The following is an 18978-nucleotide window of genomic DNA, read 5'->3' as shown; positions in this document are numbered from 1 at the left end:
GGTGTCCCCCGCGGGGCGGGGCGTGGGGCGGCGCTCTGCGCCGCCGCCGGAAGCGGGCGGGGCGGCGCGGCGGGGGGCGCGGGCCTGTGCCGCTCCGCTCCGCTCGGTACCGGGCGCTGCCCCGGGCCCAGCCCCGGCCGCAGCCCCGCAGCCAGCCCCCATGGCGCTGGAGCAGGCCCAGGCCGACGGCCCGGCCCCGCCGCGCCTCTGCGAGCCCGGCCCCTCCGCGCCGCCCGGCAGGTAGGTAGGCCCGGTGGGCTTGGGCCTGGGCCTGAGCCTGAGCCTAGGCCTAGGCCTGATCTTAGGCCTGGATCGGGACCGGGCGCACCGACCGACTGTCTGTGTCCTGCAGCGGGAGCGCCCTCTCCGCCCCGGAGAGCCCCGGCGGAGAGGCGGCGGCGGCGGCCGGCCAGGCCCCGGAGGCGCCCGGCGGCGAGGGGGAGCCCGGGGTCGGCGGCGAGGGGGCGGCGGGGCAGGAGCGAGAGCGGGAGCAGGAGGAGGGGGAGGACCAGGACCCCGATCCCGACCCCGACCCCGAGGCGGCCCACGCCAGGCCCTCGCAGAACATCGCCGTGCAGGTGGGTCCCCGTGGCCCTTCGCGCCCCCCAAACGCCCCTCAAAAGTGCGTTTCTGACCCCCGCTGCTTTCAGGGAGGGGGAGCCAGGGGCGCAGCAGCGATGAACGGAACGGCTTGAGGCTGGAGACGGCAAAGGACACCCTTGCCCGCTGCCTCATAGCTGCTGCCCCATGCGTGACCTTGTGCTTTTACCGGTTTTTAAGTAAAAATTGGAATTTAAGTAAAAATTGGCATTGGAACAGGGTGTCCTGAGAGGTGGTGGAGTCACTGTCCCTGGAGGTGTTCAGAAACTGCGTAGACGTGGCACTTGGGGACGTGGTTTAGGAGGCTTGGGGGTGTTGGGCTGGCAGTTGGACTTGATCCTAGAGGTCTTTTCCAACCTTAACGATTCTATGAATGAAATGGGGGCCGGCTGAGCGCGGCCAGCCTGGATCTGGCACAGGTAGTGCTGTGATCGGCGTGGGTCTGGCTGCTCAGAGAGGCTGCAGAGGCTGGGGGGGCTGACGGCAACCCATCTGCCTTTGCAGACCGACTTCAGGACAGCGGACACAGACGTCAACACAGATCAGGATATCGAGAAGAACTTGGTGGGTATCAGAGCGCTGCCATCGTGTCCGGGCTCTGCTGCTGGCGTGCCCACGCTGCCATTCCCCAGGCAGAGGAGCTGGAGTGCTGGTCTTCCCACAGCGTGGTTTTTTTCTAATTTACATAGTGGCCTTGGAGTGCTTAGGCCACCCTCTTTAAGGGAGGAAACGCGGAGCTAGCTGCCTCCCTTCATCCTTTCTAATCTAGAGAGCCTGAGCTTGGAAAGTGGAAGCCATTGAGTTGTAGCTCTTGACACCGGGTCCTACTGAGCTCTTAGACCCTGCTGAGCATTCCTGCCCCTGTCCATGCTGTCTGTAGTGTGAGGGAAGGGGAAGGTTCTTCCTATGTTTCCGCTTTCTGCTGCAGGACAAAATGATGTCTGAGAGGGCTTTGCTAAAGGAGCGCTACCAGGAGGTGTTGGACAAGCAGAGGCAAGTGGAGAATCAGCTGCAGGTACAGCTTAAGCAGCTCCAGCAGCGGAGGGAAGAAGAGATGAAGAACCACCAGGTACCCGGCTAAGTCCCCTTTTCGTTCGGCCTCCCGATAGCACTGCCGCTTACACGATTAAGGTCGTGCTTGGGCCTCGTACGGAGGGGCGCGGGGGGGAGCAGAGCAGGCTGTGAGAGGTGCTGGTGACACGCCGCCTGGTAGTTTCTCCTGTGTATGATGCCATTTTTCAGCACTAAGGACTGGCCCCTGCCCAAACTGGGGTGCTGAGCAGTTCAGAACAAATTCCTAACGCAGCATCCTGCGCACGCGTCCACTCCTGCCAGCAATCTTGCAGTGTCTCTTCAATGAGCACGGCATTTTTTTCCAAACAAAAAGCGGTGTGAAGTGAGGAGAATTGGCTCCCTGTGATTATTTAGTTCTTTGCGGCCGTTGGTGAGGGATCATGAGGTTAAATGAGCAATTCGCCACTGGCCCTGCTCACCTTCAGATGAAAGGAACTGTCGGTGGCCCCTCGGCCAGGTCTAAAAGAGAGCAGAACTCGCTGTCCCTTAAAGTCCTCCTAACTAGACAGGAGAGCCTGTGGTTTAGACTGTCTGTCTGTCTCCTGGGTTTCCCCGTAACAACCTCTACAGGTCTTGTCTGGATCTACTCAAAAGAAAGATTTTGATGACGCGTGTTATCTCATCATCTCTCTTCAGTTAATCTAAGATAACGACGGATTTAACACCAAAGCCATTGCTGGGGAATTTTGCTCTTTATTTGTGTGATGCTTGTTTCACCATAGGAGATCCTGAAAGCGATTCAGGATGTTACGATCAAGCGAGAGGAGACAAAGAAGAAGATGGAGAAAGAAAAGAAAGAATTCTTGCAGAAAGAGCAGGATTTGAAAGCAGAAATCGAGAAACTCTGTGAGAAAGGCAGAAGGTATTAGTATGGAAAAGCAAGCAGAGTTTGGTGGGGTTCTTTTTTAGGAGAAAAGGTACGGCTTAACCCGGTGCATATGTGATTAAGCAAAGAGGGTCACGTTAAACTTTTGCAAGCAGCGAGTATTTTGGTGAGCGGTTTAGGACAGACCTGTGCGGTTTTGGGGGGACCTGCTGCAGACAGAGCAGCTTGTCTCTACGGAAGATGTCACCATGAATTTTGGGGCAGCAGGGTATTGCCCTGCCGGTTCGGCGGCGCTTGGCAGGGGTAACGCGCAGCTGGGCTCTGTGTGCCGCCGCCTTTTGGAATGCAGAGCCTTTCTGCAGGAGGCAGGCCCACTCTGTCGGGGTGCTAGGGGTGGGGTCTCTTCCCCAGCTCTGCTCCTCAAAACTTCCCCCTGCAGTAGGCTGCTTGACCGTGCCTTACGGAACGGGTTGAAGGCCTGATTGAGTGCTGCTGCCAGGCTTTGCTCTAAGGCAGGCCGCGTGCTCTGTGCAAAGACTCCGACTGGATTTGGGGAAGGGGGTCCAACGTGAGCAAGATGGAAGTTGTTCGCAGAGATATGAAGGTTCCTTCGGGCCATGAATTTGCACTTTTACGGAGCTGCTCTGTCATGTCCCAGAGGTCTGATTTTTAACATTTTTCATTCTGAGGGCTCGGTGATGATTTTGGATAAAGCTCCTTTAGCAACAGTTCCAAGTACTCGGCCCCTGTTTCACCCCGAGCGACGGGTTGCAAAGCACGCGTGTCAGAGCAGCACAGCTCCCTGCAGCGGGTTCTGGTTTGATGCCACAGCCTTTGTGCAGTATCATGATACAGCAAAATTTTTGCCCCAGAGGATGTTAGTGGTTGCTTTCAAACACTTATTGGATGGTGCAGCCCTCGGAGCGCGTTGTAACGCTGGGCACACAGCCGCACCAATAGCTTATTTAAACTGGGGACCTGCGGCGTGAGCGGCTGGGTGAGAATGCCTCTGCAGCAGGTGACACCATCTGTCCTTCTTCTCTTGTGCAGGTTGCTGAAAGAGCAGGAGGAGAAGGAAAACAAGATTGCTTCTCTGATTGCAGAGCAGTCTGATGAAAAGTAAGGCTCTCATCTGTTGCCAGAGTAACGCTGTTGAATACTCTTTTTCCTCCAGTTGCTTTGCCTTGGAGTGAATCTGATGGTTGTGGTGGGGTCGGCTCGAGAGAGCGGTCTAACGGTGCTGCCCAGTTACGCGCTCTAAAGGTTTTATCGCCTCTTCCAGCAGGCTGGTGCCCTCAGTCTCTGGATTAAATCCCCTTTATCCTGGCTGCAAGCAGGCTCGTAGGTACTTGGGACATAAAGATCCTGTAAGATTAGAGGTTACGCTCAGTGGATTGACTCCGCTTGTAACTGCTACCTCTGGTGACCCAGAATTAGGGCAAACCTCTTTCTGTTCCCCAGAGCTGCCCAACTGCTCTGAGCTCTGGCACTGAACTCTAAACTCGGGTGTTCTGAAGCTGGGCCGAGAAGCTCCAGATCCAGGCATAGATGCTCACGTGGCACAGGTGGAACAGGCCAGCTTTAAACGTCCCCTCGACCAGAACGGCTTAGTTCTGCGTGCTGGTTCAGGTTGCTTCCTGGTTCAGAGCTGTGCACCTTTCCCTGGAGTTGGACCGAATTTTGCCGAGGGGAATTCCCCTCTCCTCATTTCACCCGGCGCGTTGCGCGCTGGTGGTTTGCGTGCTTTGGAACAGCTCGCCCTCGCAACGGTGACTCACGCAGCCTTGGGAGCTGGGGCCGTGTCATGGTCTGGAAGGCGTCAGTCTTCCACGGTTTTGCCCCATCGGCGCTATCAGGATCGATGGGTTTCGCTGGAGTTTGTCAGTTCTCCTGTTCCACACCGTTGCGGTGCGTAAGCCTAAGCCGACTCATTCTGTTTCTGGCTGCAGGCAGCTATGGGAGATGGAGCTAGATAAGCTGAAGAACCAGCACAACGAAATCAATAGGAACATTCTTGAGGAGACCGAACGGGCCTGGAAAGCAGAGGTTAGTAGGTGACTTCTTACCTGTGAAGCAGTTGTTGAAGAGAGCCTTTTTAAGGTTCCAGCTCATAGTGAATGATTACGTGACATTAGGAGCAGTTGAGGATGAGGATAATCCCCGTCTCTGGGGGACGAGAGACGGGATTAGCAAATACCGGTGCAGTAAGCGTTAGTTGGGTCTAGCTGACTTAGCGCAGTGCTTAGTGAAGAGATTACAGTTGCAGTCTGGCAGCAAGAAACTGCCAGTGCAGTGCAAAACTGCTCTTCACCTGGGGCCTCTCTCTGCTAGATCCTGTCCCTGGAGAGCCGAAAGGAGCTGCTGGTTTTGAAACTTGAAGAAGCAGAAAAAGAAGCAGAGCTACACCTCACCTACCTCAAGTAAGCCCGTGCAGTCTCAGAAACAGCAGGGTGGCTCGAGGGTCCCTACATACCCATCTCCGCTTACACTGGAGGTCGCACTGAAGTAGTTCAAGGGTTCCATGGCTTTCTTATTGAAATAGCGTGACACAGTAACGTCGCAAAACAGGGCTATGTGGGGCTGTGCTTGCTCCCTCTTGCCATTCATCTGCTGAATGCCTGCCACGCTCTTGATGGAGCACAGTAGGCACGGCGTTGACTCTGGTGTCTGTGTGTCTGCCTGCCAGATCGGTCCGCGCCCTGCTAGCACTGCGCGCTCTCCTCTTGCAGGGTTTCTCGCCTGGGTGTGAGCCCTTCTTCCTGCCCAGCCAGAGGAGGGGAGCGCTGATGGGGGGAGGCAGGGGGGTGTGGGCTGGTAGTCGCTCCCACCTTGCTGCCAGTGAGAGCACGGTTGCAAGTGGGAAAGTTTAGTTGTGCTTGCAGGTCTGCGCCGCCCACGCTGGAGACGATGAGGCCAAAGCAAGGGTGGGAGATGAGGCTGAACAGGATACGAATGACCAAGGAAAGCGTCCGAGTAAGTTCCTGCTGAACGGCTTCCAGCCTAACAGCGCGCGGTTCTTTGCATTGACACCCGTGGAACCTAACTGTGTCTGCTTTACGGCCTGCAACCGCTCCGGGGCTGGGAATGCTCTGCCCAGGCAGGGGAACCTGCCTGTTGTAGGCACGCAGTGCCCAGACCTTCCTCAGGCAGAGGCTTTGCTAAATGTGTCCGTGTTCTTTCCTCTCTGCTAGGATCAGTTCAACGACCACATTCAGATGGTGAGGAACGGAACGAAGCTGAGCAGCCTCCCACAGATCCCAACCCCGACGCTGCCACCGCCCCCCTCAGAAGTGAGTGCCTCTCCAGCCTAACAACACGAGCTTTCACTGCGCGGAGCTGCCACGAGACCCTGGGGCAGCCCGCCCGCGGGCCTGTAACTGGCGCTGCCTGTGCTGTGCGCGTTGGAGGAGGCTGTGTGGGATTGCGTTTTGTGGAGGCCTGTGCTTGTCCCCGTCAGTCTGGGCTTACCTGCTGCCCCTGGCGAGGAGGGGAAGGGTCTCCCTCCCTCACCGCGAGGGGCGTAGCTGCCAGTGCCTGCGGTTCAGCCCACCCTCCGGCTGGCTCTGCTTCAGATGGGCTTATTCTAACCAGCCTTCTCCTCTCCCCCTGTTTCTCTTTCTCAGACAGATTTCATGCTGACGGCATTCCAGCCCAACCCATCCCTTACTCCCAGGCTCCCGTTTCCCATTGGACCAGTTCCCGTTCCCATGGTCATGCCGAGCGCTGATCCTCGGGCACTCTCCTTTCCCCTCCTGAACCCTGCCATCTCCAGGCCCAACCAGCCTTCCCCGCCGCTGCCTGCGTCCCAGGGAAGAAACAGCCCTGTAGTGGCATCGCTTATTGGCACGCACAGCCCTCACATGACTCCCGCCGCCTCCATCCCTCCTCCGCCAGGCCTGGGAGGAGTTAACGTCACTCCAGAGTTTCACAGGCTTCAGCCGGCCGATAAGCTGGAAAAGCTGCTGGAGAAGTTGTTGACTCGGTTTCCACAGTGCAACAAGTAAGTGTCTCGCGCGGGGAGCGAAGGCTTGCGTGAGGGACGTGAGCTGGGGCAGGGGGAAGCGGGGCTCCTGGCGCTCGCGGGGTCCGGAGGAAGCGAGGGGAGCCCGAAGGCGGGGAGCAAAGGCTGGGTGCTCTCCGTCAGGTCGGCCGTAGCGCTGGGAACGAGAAACGTTCGGAGCTTTGTCTTAAGGACAGCAGCGATACCTGAGCGCGGCTGAGAGCACCCCGCACGCAGCACTGCCTCAGGCGAGTCCTTCAGCCTCCGCGGTGCTGCATCCTGGCCGCATGGCAGGCGGGCATCGTCTCGCTCCGGCTGGGGTTTCCCGCGCCTCCCCTGACATTTTGGGGGCAGAAGATCGCTCAGGGTGCGATTCCTCTCATTTAGATGGCGACGGTTGAGAGCAGGCGCTCCTTTGCTGTGATGCGGGCTTGCCCCAGCGCTGGGGTGGCTGGCTCGCCTGAGCCGGCGTTGCAGGGCCTTGGACGGAGGGTCCCCATCCGTGGGGGCCGCTTGGCTTGCTGGCGGCGGCCGTGAGCTCTCAGCAGGCTGCCGTCCCTGCAGGGCCCAGCTCACCAACATACTGCAGCAGATCAAGACTGCTCGGAGGACGATGGCGGGTCTCACCATGGAGGAGCTGAACCAGCTGGTGGCAGCCAAGCTGGCGGAGCAGCAGGAGCGGGCAGTGGCCGGGGCTCAGGTGGGGGACCGGTGGGGGGCTGCTGGGAAGGGGAGCCTGGGTAGCAGCGAGAAGCCGTGTCCACCCCCTGGCTCCCTGCAGACTGAGCCGCGCAGAGCTCGGGCTTGGGCTGTGCGACAGGCGGGTCCCCTGGGTTCCCCTTTCTGCTGACCGCAGCACTGCTGGGAGCGGTTTTCCCCGAGGTGACTTGGGGTAACTCGGCTGACTGTTCCTTCTGGGCTTCTCTGACGTGCCTCGTTTGCCTTGCTGCAGCCTCTCAGTCGGATCAGGGCCCCCATGTTCTCTGCTCCGTTGCCTCAGATCAGCACACCCATGTTCCTGCCCCCGGCCCAGGTGGCTTACCCTGGAACAGCGTCACATGTAAGAGTTCTTGGCCTTCCTGGAGCGCTTTGCCATCCCCAGGGAAAGCGGAGGGAGGGAGCCCTTTAGAGAGGTGGCCGAAAGGGTGAGCCAGTGAAGCTGGGACTTCGCTCCTCACGCAGCTACTCGGGCTGCTGAGGTAGAAGGGAAGGCTTGGGGGCGTGGACCCTTTGTGCTCGGTGTCGGGGAAGAGGGGAACGGTCACAGGAGAGGTGTCGGAGGCTTTAACGTCGCGCGATGGCTGTGTGCAGAGGGAGGCACTGGGCAAACTGGCCCGCAGCTGCAGCTGGCAGGACACGTAGCGGGAATGTGAATACATGATCTGAGCTGGGGTGTCTGACTGCCGTGCCTGTCTCCTTTCGGTTCCCTCGCTGCCCGCCCTAGACCCCGGCTGCCTGTAAGCTGTGTCTCATGTGCCAGAAGCTCGTGCAGCCCGGAGACCTTCACCCCATGGCCTGCTCACACGTGCTGCACAAGGAGGTGAGTGTGCTTCCCCACTGCGTGCTTCCTCGTACGGTGTTCCTCGTGCCAGTTCCCTTCCCGGAGCCCTGGGCACGTGTCCGTCGTCCTGCAATCTTGCTGGGAGAAGGGCGTGATCGGCGACCCACCTCTCCGTCCCGTCACCCCTGCTTTATGTGCTCTTAGCTGGGCCACCCTGGGTGGCCATTTGGCAGTAGCTTTAGGAGCAGGCTGTCCTTATTCGTGCCCCCGAGCCCGTGCTTATGGCTAGGAGGGTTAGATCCCGGCCTTTTGCCCTCCTGGAGCAGGGCAGCCTAGCACCATCTGGAATAGAGGGCGATGGAGAGAGCTGCCCAGGTGTCTGGGCACAGTGGGTCTGTGGACAGGAGCTTTTGGGAAGGAGAGGCAACTTTTTCATGCTGCAGTGCTGGCGGTGGCTCACCTGTGTAGGCAAACCCCTCATCCCAAAGTCTCTGGGGCCCCCAGCAACTGCCGAGGAAACGGAACCCCCTGTATTGAGGAGGGGCTGATGATCCTGCTAGGTTGAAGAGGGCTCCCTCTGCATGGCGACCTTCTGACGGAGGCTCTCGAGGAGCAAAAGGGACCGTCCCTTAAAATGAGCGCCCTTGCCAGCTCCATTCTGGAAAAGTAACGCCACACTGTTCAGAGCGCCTCTGAGTTGTGCCGGTGGCTCTTGACTAATTCTCTCTCTTCCAGTGCATCAAATTCTGGGCACAAACCAACACAAATGACACTTGCCCTTTTTGTCCAAGTCCCAAATGATGGCTACTCGAACAAAGCGGTCCCGCAGGAGGCGTTGCTGTGAATAGACAGGATCAGTGCTGAGATTTCTACAGTTCTATATTTATACGACCATGTATACACATGTACATTTTTATTATATAGGTAATGTGTGTATAGAAAGTCTGTATACATACAAATTCATAAATAAAGTGTGTATATTATGCAGTGACTTGGTGCTGCTCCGTACTTCGTAGCCGGCAGCCCTGCTGCCTTCCCTCGAATGAGCGCTGAAGCGTAAGCTGCTTGCTGGGGCGCCAGCGGCTGCTCTCGCTCCCTCTTCCCGCTTAGCTTCCGCCAGCTCCGTCTCCGGCGCTGCCCCATGGCGGGACGCCTCGCCGCCCCGCGCCCCAGTCCCCGGCCGCCTCTGTCACCCACTAGTTCCCCTCTTAGCAACGAACAGGTTCGAGACGCAGAGCTGGGGTTTTTGTGGCCTTTTTTTTTTTAATGTAATAATAATTTACCGTGTTAACATTCATTGTTCTTACATAGACGATAGGGTACAGAGTTCTGGAGTCTGCAGCGGCAGCCGGCGGGAGCCGTCCCCGTCCCCCTCCTGCGGGGCAGAGTTCCGCACGCGCCTTCACCCGGCGTTCCCTGCTGTAGCTCCGGCCCTGGGGAGGGAGCGCTCGGGAGCCGATGGATTCGGCTGCGCTGCAGCTCAGGATAACCAACCTGTCGCAGTTCCTAGTTCCCCTCTCTCCTAAGCACGGGCTGACGTGCCAACCCTTTCTCCATGGATTTCGGTGGGATTACGGGGTGCTCAGCACCACTTAAAATCTTGCACTTACTCTGTAGAATTTTTCCCCCCCTTTACTGGCGGCCGGCGGCACAAATTGAGCACGGCTAGAGGCACCTGGGCCTCGGGGTCGGCCGGGGCCAGCGCTGCCTGGCTGCGGCACGCCCGAACTCGGCCACAGCCCGAATCTTTCTACGCGCACGCTTGCCAGCGTGTTTTAAGGCAGTGGTCCACAACGGAGTCTCTGGGATCATGGTGGGGTCCTGGGCAGGCGCGAGGGTGGGGAGGTCTGCGCGCGCTCTGCAGTCACAGGCCGTGGCCCTCCTGCAGCAGCACGGCTGGACGCTTGCAGCTTTGCAGCAAGGCAAGGGAGCTGGATGCTACCTGCAAGCGCTAGCAGGGACGCGGGGCGGTTTAGGGGTGCGGGCAATGGGCTGCTGTGGCGGTGCCCAGCGCTGGGGCCGGCTCGCCTCTCCCGCACGGCCTGCTGCTCCCCCTCCTGGCTCCCTCGCTGCTTTTTCAAAGAACTATTTAACCGCGGGACGTAGTTGACAAGCGTTATGCTTGCGGTGGCTGCAGCCCTGCAGCACTCCAGCCCGTCGCCACCGGAACCGGCGGCTCGGCTCTCGCGCACACCTTGCTTGTGGGGGGACGATGCCTTTTAACTAGTGTTTAAAACAAAACGCTTTCCTGTGCAAGGTGGAGGCAGAGAAGCAAGGAAAGAGAGCGTCATCAACTGCCTGCAAGCTCCAGGGCCTCTGCCCCGGGGAAGGGAGACGGTGAGCCCGCAGCAGCGGGCAGGGAGGAGGGGAGGGTCGTCCTTACGTACCCAAAAAATCCTCCCTTAGCTGTACCAACACGATGAGGACAAAAGTGCCTCCTGCACTCAGCGGCCTTTCGGCTTGCGAACCACTGCTCTGCGTGCTGCAGCCCTGCCTCCTCCCGCATCCCTCCATCAGTGTCGCCACCTCCCCCGAAACCGACTCAGCCCCTCTCCGACCCATCAGGCGCTTCCACGCGAGCGCGCCGCTGCGGAGCAGCCCTGGGTCGTGGCCAAGGCCCTGTGACTGAGCAGAGGGCTAAAAGTATTTTAAAAAAACCAAAACAGGGCCCAACCCCCTAACGCTGGGTTTGCAACAGTGGCTTTCAGCACTAGAATTAAAAATATAGATATATGTATGTATCGTACAGGTGAGAAGCGACCGCTATTTGTACACCTGTGTGTGGTGTGGGACCTGCTATATACACGCTCTGATCTGCACAGCTGCACTACCAGTGACTCGCATTATAAAAAAAAAAAATAAATACAACCATATGTTTAAAAAATAATAAATGCTGCAAGTCCCCCATGGCTGCTGCCTGTCCCCAGGCATGGAGGGTGGCTCACGCCACGGGAGCGGGAGCCAGGGCCCGGGCCCAGCCGCGTGGCCTCGGGGAGTGAGCGGAGAGGAGCCGCTGTGCCCTGTGCCGTGGGAACTTGCCGACGGTGAGGCAGGGCAGGGGCTGCGGGCGGGGGCCGGCCCGGCGCTGGCCCCCCCCCTATGGCTTTTGATCGGGCGGGTGGGCTGGGGAGTGGCCGGTGCCGGGTGCCGGGCTCGCTCCTGGCACACGGTTTCGCGTGTGCCCGCGTCCCCAAGCTGGGAGGCTGCGCTCCCCAGGGCGGGAAGGCAGCAGCCTCCCACTTCTCTGTGGCAGGCGCCACTGATGCTGGAAGGGAGGGGAAGCAGTTTCCCACCCCCAAAAGGGATGCAGTGAGCAAAAGCAGAGTGTGGAGAGGATGGGTGCCTGCTCCTGCCTGTCCCGGGAGGCAGCTGCGAGGGCAGGGTGGGCGCAGGGAGCCGTGGGGCTGGCGGCAGCGGAAGGACAGTTTGGGAGGGCGGGAGAAATGCCATGGGAAATGTTAGAGCGAGCGGTGTACGGGGCAGCGGGAGGACGGGAGGGAGCCCCTCCTCCGGCTGCTCCTGTCGGGCAGCCCCAGGCTGGCCCTGCGTGGCTGCCTCCAAAAACCCCGGGCCTGGGGACGGGAGGCTCCGGAGGTGTGAACCCTGGAGCCCAGCTTGGGCAGGCAGCCACACAGGGAAGGCACGGCCGCAGTGCGCGCGCACACATGCACAGCTCCCTGCACGGAGAGCCTGGGCTGGTGGCTTCCCGGCGGAGAGGGCTGGGAAGGGCAGCTGCAGAGGGATGGAGGGAGACGGGGACAGGCAGGGGACGGATGGCTCATCAGTGTGACTCTATCAAGCTTGGCAGGGCCGTGTAGGAGAGCTTGGGACAGCCTGGCCGATCCTGGTACCAGAGCAGAGAAGCCGCCACCAGCCCCTAGGCCGGGGTCACTGTGCTTTCATTCCCCTCCCCAGCTGCCACGCTCTTTCTGTAGGTCCCAGATGAAGGCAGCCCAGGCCTGGGTCCCCCACAGCTGCTCCCGGCCCGCTGGCCCCAACGGGCGCCGAGTCCCCCAGGGCCAGGAGGGCCTGGGCTGAGGGTCTGAGCTCCCCACGCTGCTGCCCTGCCTCCACGCTCCAGCCCCTGGAGAAAGGACCTACCTCTCCCTGCCCTGCTGCCTCACCGGCAGCCCCCGGGGCCGCCCCCACGCTCCGCCGTCACTTTAGCAAGGATATGTCATCGGCAAAGTCGTCGTGGTCCCGCCGCAGGCAGTGGAAGCAGCGCCACTGGAACACCATGAGGCAGAGGGGCAGCATGAAGAGGGCGCAGATGGCTGCCATGACGTAGGCGATGGTCATCAGGGTGGACTCGTCCGTCTGCGGGATGTTGTAGCCGCAGTCCTCCATGTTGGAGTGCAGGTAGGGCCCCTCCACTGCGGCCGTCCGAAACTCGTCGTGCACTGTGGGTGGGAGAAGGCAGGGCTCTGGCCGCCGCGCTATGGCTGGGCGTCCACGTCCCCTCCGCCTCTCCCTCCCTGCATGCCCAGCCCTCACCGTGGCAGGCACTGACAGCGAAGCCGATGCGCTTGCGGGCACGGTCGAACACCACATAGAAGCCCTCCATGATAACAGCGCCCATGACGGTGCCTGTGGAGGACTGGGAGATGGCGAACTTGTAGCAGTCATCCTGAGAAGTGGCCACGTCCTCCACTGGGCGCAGGTATTGCTGCGGGAAGAGTGGCGCCATCAGGAACAGGGACAGGGCAGAGCTCCCAGGGGTGGGCAGCCGTGCCCACCCGGCCAGCTCCGGCCCCCGTTGTGGGCTGGCCGGGCCGACGCTTACCTGGGGCAGGATGGTGATCCGGAAGGACTGGTTGGTGGCCTCCCCCATCAGGTAGAGGGACAGGACCGGGAAGATGTGCCAGGGGGTGGTGCCGACCTGCCAGCAAACCAGCTGCTCCCCCAGCCAGAAGCCATCCGGGAACTTCTCCGTCTGCCAGAGGGAAAGGGGAGGTGAGCGGGGCTGTGACAGGCAGCAGAGGGGCTCAGGCTGGTGACGGGCAGCCGCACTGCCTGCAGACCCGTGCTGGCCCTGGGGACATGCCCACGGGGGGAGGGATGGGTTTCACTGACCGAAGAAGCTGTTTTGATGGATTTCACCGCAGCCTCAAACACCTTCTTTGGCAGCCTGAGGTTGGTGGTCCCGCTGTCCACGATACTCTTGTCATAGTTGTACTGGGGGCAGAAGAGGAGGAGTGAGCCAGGTGCAAGACCCCAGTCCCACTCCCCTCCCGTTCCCCCCTAGACCAAAGTCGGATGTCTCCAGTGGCAGCGACTGGGCAGCATCCCGTAGGGCAGGTTCTCACCTCTTTGCAGTCCATGTTCAGGTCCTGCCCGTTGACCTCCAGCTTAACGATGATGACCTCGTAGTACCACTCCTTCCGGATGGGTGTGTACCAGATGTCACCCACGTAGAGCGAGTGGTCGATGCCACCAATGATCTGCAGCAGAGACAGGAAAGACGCTGCCACCACAGGCTGCCAACTCCGGCCGGGGCCGGGGCTCCGCGGGCAGCCCTGCTGGCCTTCCCGCGGGCTGCAGAGCGCTCACCATGCTGCCCCCCACCGATGCCAGGGCCTCCGTCTCGTTGGGTGAGAAGCCTGCCCCGCAAAGCTGGAGGGAGAAGATGTTGGGCACCCGGGTCTGCTTCACCAGGGAGTCAAAGAAGGGCTCCAGGCTGTCGTCAGGCTGGTGGGAGGAGAAAGCAGAGGCAGGACAGGGATGTGTCAGCGCCCTCCCTTCTCCAGGGGCTCTCCATGGTCAGGGGAGCTCCCCTCGTCGGGACCACTGAGCCCCCCAGGATCCCGGCTCTGCATGCTGTTGGAGCAGGGCTCAAGGTCACCAGCTCAGCTGCAAGCTGGGCACCAGGGGACCGAGCAGAGCCAAGGAAAGAGGCAGTCGAACCCTGCTGGGACAGGGTGCCCGCGTCTGCTGGCGGGGCCAGGTAGAGCTGGGGCCCAGCGGCTGCGAGCCAGGACTCACCCGGGCGATCTCGGCGTACGCCAGCCCCAGGATCCCTTCCCAGTTGGAGCCGTTGATGAAGAACTTGTCCGACTCCGTGATGGCAGCAATGTTGGCTCTGACGGTGACGTTGGGGCCATGGGGGATGGTGACGAGGTCGGTGCCGAGTTCCCCTTCCCACTTGCCCTGGGTGTAGGGCACGTATACACCCTTCCGCAGGTCACGGTAGGTGCTGGACCTGCAGTGGCATCAAAGAGCCAGAGCAAGATTAGCGTGGAGGAGGAGCGGGTGCACGGCAGGTGAGGGCAGGAGCGCACGCATGCATAGCCGACCATTTGTGAGCGTAGAGGTGCGCCTGCCCTGCAGATCAGCATGGCTGGGCGAGGACAGCGCGTTCTTCCTGCACTGGGGAGCCCCGTCGTGGGTCGGTGAAGCACCGGGACGGCTACCTGCAGCCTGGGCCAAGGCTGTCAGGGGGCATGGGGGTGACAAGCCCAGCTGCTGTTTGCTGTGCACAACCAGCCCAGCAGCTTAAACGTTCTGGGAGGGTGGCCAGGCGGCCAAAGGGCCCTTCCTTCTCTGGGCCCAGAAGGGGCCATGTGGACCCAGCCGGCCTAGGGGCTGGCGGCACCTGGCAGGGTCTGGCTGGTCCCCCAGCAAGAAGGGAGTGTGGGCCTCGGTGGGCCGGGGCTGTGTCACAGGCACAAGGGGTAGTGGCTGTGCTCTCTGCGTCCCCCCCAGCATACTCACAGCTGCCGCTGGTAGTATCTGCGGAGGAAGGGGTGAGGTGCAGCTCCCACAGCGAAGTTACTGCTCCCTGTGTCCACCAGGATATTCAGCTGGAGGGGGAAGAGAGACAGGGAGGCTCACAACTGCAGCAGGACCCTGCCGTACCACCCGCCCAGCTCTGTCTGGCACCACAGGCAAGCGATGCTTTCCCCGTCCCCACGCCCGGCACGTGGTGGCTGCTGTACCGCGGGGAGCCACAGCTCTGGGTCCCCATCTGGGCAGCAAGCCTGGCTCTGCCCCTGCCCGGCAGCTGGGCTCTCTGCCAGCCCCACTGGCCCTCTGTGTGGGCACGAAGGGCCCTTCACCCTGGCAGCAGCAGGGGGATGGGCAGAGGCAGGGCAGGGAGGCTGCCCTGGTGCCTGTTGCCCTCCCCAGGAGGCAGGAGGGATGCCTTGCAGCAGCACAGAGCCCCGAGCTTGAGCAAGGGCCCTCTTTTGCCATGCCCGGGGACAGCTCAGAGATGCTGCGTGAGAGGACACAGTGGTGGAGCAGGAGTCAGTGACATCAGGGTGCTGCACGAAAAGCAAACATTGTCTGGCACCGTGCAAACAGAGCGTGAGCGCTCCTCCTAGCGGTGCCCAGCCTCGGCCCCAGCACCCAGAGTCTGAATCTGCAGGCAGGATTCGGCAAGCACCTGGCCACAAGAGCGTTGTGGGGCCAGAGAGAGCAGCAGCAAGTCGGGGTGCCTGGGCTCCCCTTGCCAGGAAACCTAATTTGCTGGCAAAGCTGGTTGGAGGGACCGATGGTACGCAAGCCCCCAGATTGCTGGGTCCGCTAATCGGCCGTCCATATGCTGAGCTCTGATCCCGATTCATTTCTGCCTGTGCCCTGGATTACCCGCTCACAGGCACAGTTTGGCAAACATTCCACCAGCGGGGCCGGGAGTGGGCTAGCCGGGTCCTGCCCCCAGCTGACCCCTGCCCGCAGCCCCTCGGGGTGAGCTCTGACCTCAGGGGTGCTTTGCCGGCACGGCCCCACCCAGCGGTGCACCAGGGCTCTGGCCCTTAATCCGCGGAGTCAGGGGGAGAAGGAGGCTAATGCACTTGTGCTAATCGCAAAAGCACTGCGCTGCAGCTGCCAGGGTTTCCTCCACGGCCCGCTCAGAGAGGCTGGCTGCGAGCAGCATGGCCCAGGCATCCCTTGCCCCAGTGTGCCGCCCTGCCCACAGCCCCGTGCTGCGCTGGGGTACAGGTCTCCCCCCCCAACCACAGACCGGCTTCTTGCCAAGGGGAATGTTTTGGGCCACGAGATAAGATCCGAGTGGCACATTTGCCCCTCCAATATCCCGCCTCGGGCAAGCGCCAAGAGCTGCCGGGCCAGCTCGGCTCCCGCTGCGCAGCCCGACCTTCCCCTGGCGACCCTGCACCGGCAGCCTCTGCCGCTGCGCCTGGGCCGTTCCCGGGGGTCTGTGATCAGTCATTAGGGACCAGCTGCTCCACACAGCTCGTTTCTGCTGAGCCGCAGGGTACCCAGGAGAGACGGGTTTCCCTGGAGAAAGACCTGCTGAGCTGGTGCTGCAGGGAGAGGACGCAGGTGGCAGGGAGGGTTTTTGCTCTCGCCCATCCAAGAGCAGCGGTTGTGCCGGGGAGGCGAGGCAAGCCGCCGCTGCCCAGGCCCAGCACGCAACCCCTCAGCGGCCAGACAGCCCCAATCCCGGCCATTCCCTGCCAGGCTGGCGGGTATTACGTGCTCGAGATATGGCGGGAGCAGTGGTGGGGACCCACCCCCCAGCAGCTCCGTCCTGCTGGTGGGGTCATGCAGAGGACCCCACAGAGAGGACCCGCATCCTTGAGGCTTGGCCCAGCCCTCGATTCAGGCCAGGACACGGCACGTGAGCCGGCGAGGCCAGGACACGTGTGGCAGAGACGCTGCCTGAAACCCGTCCGCTGCTCCCTGGAAGTGACGGCCCCTCCGGGCACCGCAGCAGAAGCTGTGGCTCCGCGCGGCGCCTGCCCTAGTGCTGCGTGCCGCTGCCGGGGCGGTGAGCCTCAGCCTGCTGGCAGAGGCACCAAGCCTTCGCCATCTGTCCCGCAGCACTGGCTCCCGATGCTCGGCTCTCGCCCTCTTCCCCATGTATCTATGTATCGGCCGGTCCTGGGGAGCCTGGCGCGAGCGTAACCAACGTGCCAAGGGATGGGGAGCGTGAGAACAGCGAACTGCTGCCGGTGACTTCGCAGTGCAGCACGGCTCAGACCAAAATTAAAGTGCAACAGAATAAAGAAACTTCCCTGCCAGCACCAGGAAGGTGAAAGGAAAGGTGAGGAGGCAGATGGGCCGGCGGGGGAGAGCTGGCGTGCCTTTGAGATGGATGCTCGTCCCCCCGATAAACACGCTCCCCGATTTCCTGCATATGCACAGCCCTATTCTTTCACGTGAATCTTTTAATTCCATTACAGCGCCTGGAGGGATTTTGCTCCAGCGCACGCACGCGCACCACGTTCACGTTTGGAAGGAGTCCAAGGCTGGAAGACGCTGCCCAAAAGGGTGACTGGTTCAGAAACGCACCGGTGCCTGGAAACAGGTGGCTCGCACAGAAATGATCTGGCAGCTGCGACACGTGGCAGGTCCCAGGCAAAAGATGATGAAATCACATCTAAAACTAGATTTTAGAAATGATCTCCTCCCTTTTTCCCGAAACGTGCCCTGGCAGAGCAGACGATGAATCCCAGGCACACAGAGGCAACACGAAACCCCTCCGAGACACCCGGTTTCTGCAGGGTGGTATCTCTCCCCATCCACGGTTCACGTCTCGCTCGCGTGGCTCCCTCCCGCCACGTCTGCAGAGCCGTGCCGGGCACCCAGGACGGAGCCATGCCGTGGGGAAAAGCCAGCCTTTATTTCGGGGTCCGCGTGGGTGTTTTGGCAGCGCGAGCCCACGCGGCAGGGTGCGGGAAGCCGGCCCTGCGCTGGAAGGAGCGTGGTCCCTCGAGCGCCGAGCTGGCCCCCTCGGCCCAGGCGGGCTGCGGACGGCGGTGCGTGTGAGCGCGCGGGCGCCAGAGGCTTCGGCGGCGGGAACCTCCGCGATCTCTGCCACAAAGGCGGGAGGAGCCGGTCCGCGGGGCGGCGCGGCCCTCGGCACCCACCGTGTCCCCCGGCACCCACCGTGTCCCCGCGCACGGGGGCGCGGGGCGGGAGCGCAGCTCGGGCCACGAGGGGCGCCGACAGAAAGACCGAGCGGGTGCAGCGGCCGGCGAGGCACCGGCTCCCGCTCCGGCCGCCCCGCGGGGCCCCCTCCCGCGCGGCCCCGCCCGACCCCCGCGCGGTGACCCCGAGAGAAGCGGGAGGGTCCGCGCGGGATGGGGAGCGGCACGCGCGGGCCGCGCTGGGAGCGAGGCGCCGGGCGCGGGCGGCCACGCGCTCCCTCCGCGCCCGCACGTGCCCGCTCCGGCGGCGCTCCCGCCGACGCCGCGCCGCGCTCCCGCCCACGCCCCGCGCCGGCACCCTCGGGTGGGCCGGGGCGGCGCGGCCCGCTGAGGGTGCGGGGCACGGAGGGGCGCGGGCAGCGCCACCCGCCGCGCCCCGGCAGCCCGGGTGCCCCGCGGGCGGGACGGGGGGCCGCTTTCGGCGCGCACCTGCAGGCGGGGTTTTCTCGGAAGCGATGGCAAAAGCATCCCCCGCGCACGGCGGGGCTGCGGGGGACGGGAAGAGCTCGCCGGGCTGGGCGGGGGGGAGCCGCACCGGGCCGCGGCGGAGCCCCCGGCACCCCGGGGCGGCGCGGGGCCGCTGCGGGCCCAGCCCGGCGGGCGAGGAGCGGACCCGCCGCCGGGACCCCTACCTTCTGCGGAGGGCTGCCCACCGTCATCTCCACGTAGTACCCCTGCCCGGACTTGCCCCGCAGGTTGTCGATCATCTCCACGAAGCTGCCGCCCCGCTCGGCCTCCTCCGCCGCCCGGCGGGGCCGGGGTCCCGGCGGCGGGGCGCCGCCGCCTCGCAGCGGCAGCCGGATGCGCGGCGGGGCCGGGCGGGGGCGCAGGGCGGCCGCCCCCAGCCCGCACAGCAGCAGCCAGGGCCAGGCGGCCGCCATCGCCGCAGCCCTGCCCGCCCCCTCCGCCGCACCGGTGGCTCCCCGCCCCGGAAAGCCCTCCTCCCCGCGGGCCGGAGGGCGGGACGGCGGCCGGCGGGCCCGCAGCGCCCCGGCACCTGCCCCCCCGGCGCGGCTGCCCCCGGTCCCGGCCCCGGCCCCGGCGCTGGGGGAACGGCGAGGCCGGGGCGGGCGGCGGGACCTGA

General features: G+C 62.7%; 2 protein-coding genes across 4 annotated transcripts; one reads left to right on the top strand and one right to left on the bottom strand.

Annotated features, from left to right (window-relative positions):
- The first annotated feature begins 37 nt into the window (after positions 1-37).
- Positions 38-8992, top strand: RNF214 (ring finger protein 214). 2 transcript variants are annotated; one of them, XM_064470728.1, is made up of 15 exons: positions 38-240; positions 353-578; positions 1105-1164; positions 1529-1669; positions 2397-2536; positions 3551-3619; positions 4450-4546; positions 4832-4920; positions 5371-5473; positions 5692-5790; positions 6124-6500; positions 7065-7200; positions 7453-7560; positions 7945-8040; positions 8737-8992. In XM_064470728.1, the coding sequence occupies exons 1-15, from the start codon at positions 161-163 to the stop codon at positions 8800-8802; spliced, it is 1887 nt and encodes a 628-aa protein (XP_064326798.1). In that variant the 5' UTR covers positions 38-160; the 3' UTR covers positions 8803-8992. The 2 variants fall into 2 exon arrangements, with proteins under 2 accessions (XP_064326798.1, XP_064326799.1); XM_064470729.1 differs by having other exon boundaries at positions 39-240; positions 5383-5473.
- A 247-nt stretch (positions 8993-9239) lies between these two features.
- BACE1 (beta-secretase 1) lies at positions 9240-18818 on the bottom strand. 2 transcript variants are annotated; one of them, XR_010375894.1, is made up of 10 exons: positions 18527-18818; positions 14713-14801; positions 13984-14200; positions 13552-13689; positions 13308-13442; positions 13075-13176; positions 12785-12934; positions 12496-12667; positions 12103-12401; positions 9240-10249 (listed from the first exon to the last, which is right to left on the bottom strand). XR_010375894.1 is itself a non-coding variant. In XM_064470730.1 (9 exons), the coding sequence occupies exons 1-9, from the start codon at positions 18773-18775 to the stop codon at positions 12160-12162; spliced, it is 1494 nt and encodes a 497-aa protein (XP_064326800.1). In that variant the 5' UTR covers positions 18776-18817; the 3' UTR covers positions 9240-12159. The 2 variants fall into 2 exon arrangements, 1 of the variants encoding a protein (XP_064326800.1); XM_064470730.1 differs by having other exon boundaries at positions 9240-12401; positions 18527-18817.
- Positions 18819-18978: the final 160 nt, after the last annotated feature.

This window comes from Phalacrocorax carbo, chromosome 21 (assembly GCF_963921805.1).
Source record: "Phalacrocorax carbo chromosome 21, bPhaCar2.1, whole genome shotgun sequence".
Lineage (NCBI taxonomy): Eukaryota > Metazoa > Chordata > Aves > Suliformes > Phalacrocoracidae > Phalacrocorax > Phalacrocorax carbo.
This window is presented reverse-complemented; position numbering and strand designations above follow the sequence as displayed.

Bases quoted from the DNA above. Each gene is read 5' to 3' on its own strand.
- RNF214 (XM_064470728.1), top strand. From the start codon at position 161: ATGGCGCTGGAGCAGGCCCAGGCCGACGGCCCGGCCCCGCCGCGCCTC. The intron at 6,501-7,064 runs GTAAGTGTCTCG...CCGTCCCTGCAG, and splicing joins CGGTTTCCACAGTGCAACAA to GGCCCAGCTCACCAACATAC. The intron at 7,201-7,452 runs GTGGGGGACCGG...GCCTTGCTGCAG, and splicing joins GGGCAGTGGCCGGGGCTCAG to CCTCTCAGTCGGATCAGGGC.
- BACE1 (XM_064470730.1), bottom strand. From the start codon at position 18,775: ATGGCGGCCGCCTGGCCCTGGCTGCTGCTGTGCGGGCTGGGGGCGGCC. The intron at 14,201-14,712 runs GTGAGTATGCTG...ATGCCACTGCAG, and splicing joins AGATACTACCAGCGGCAGCT to GTCCAGCACCTACCGTGACC. The intron at 12,668-12,784 runs GTAAGCGTCGGC...CTCTTCCCGCAG, and splicing joins GGATCACCATCCTGCCCCAG to CAATACCTGCGCCCAGTGGA.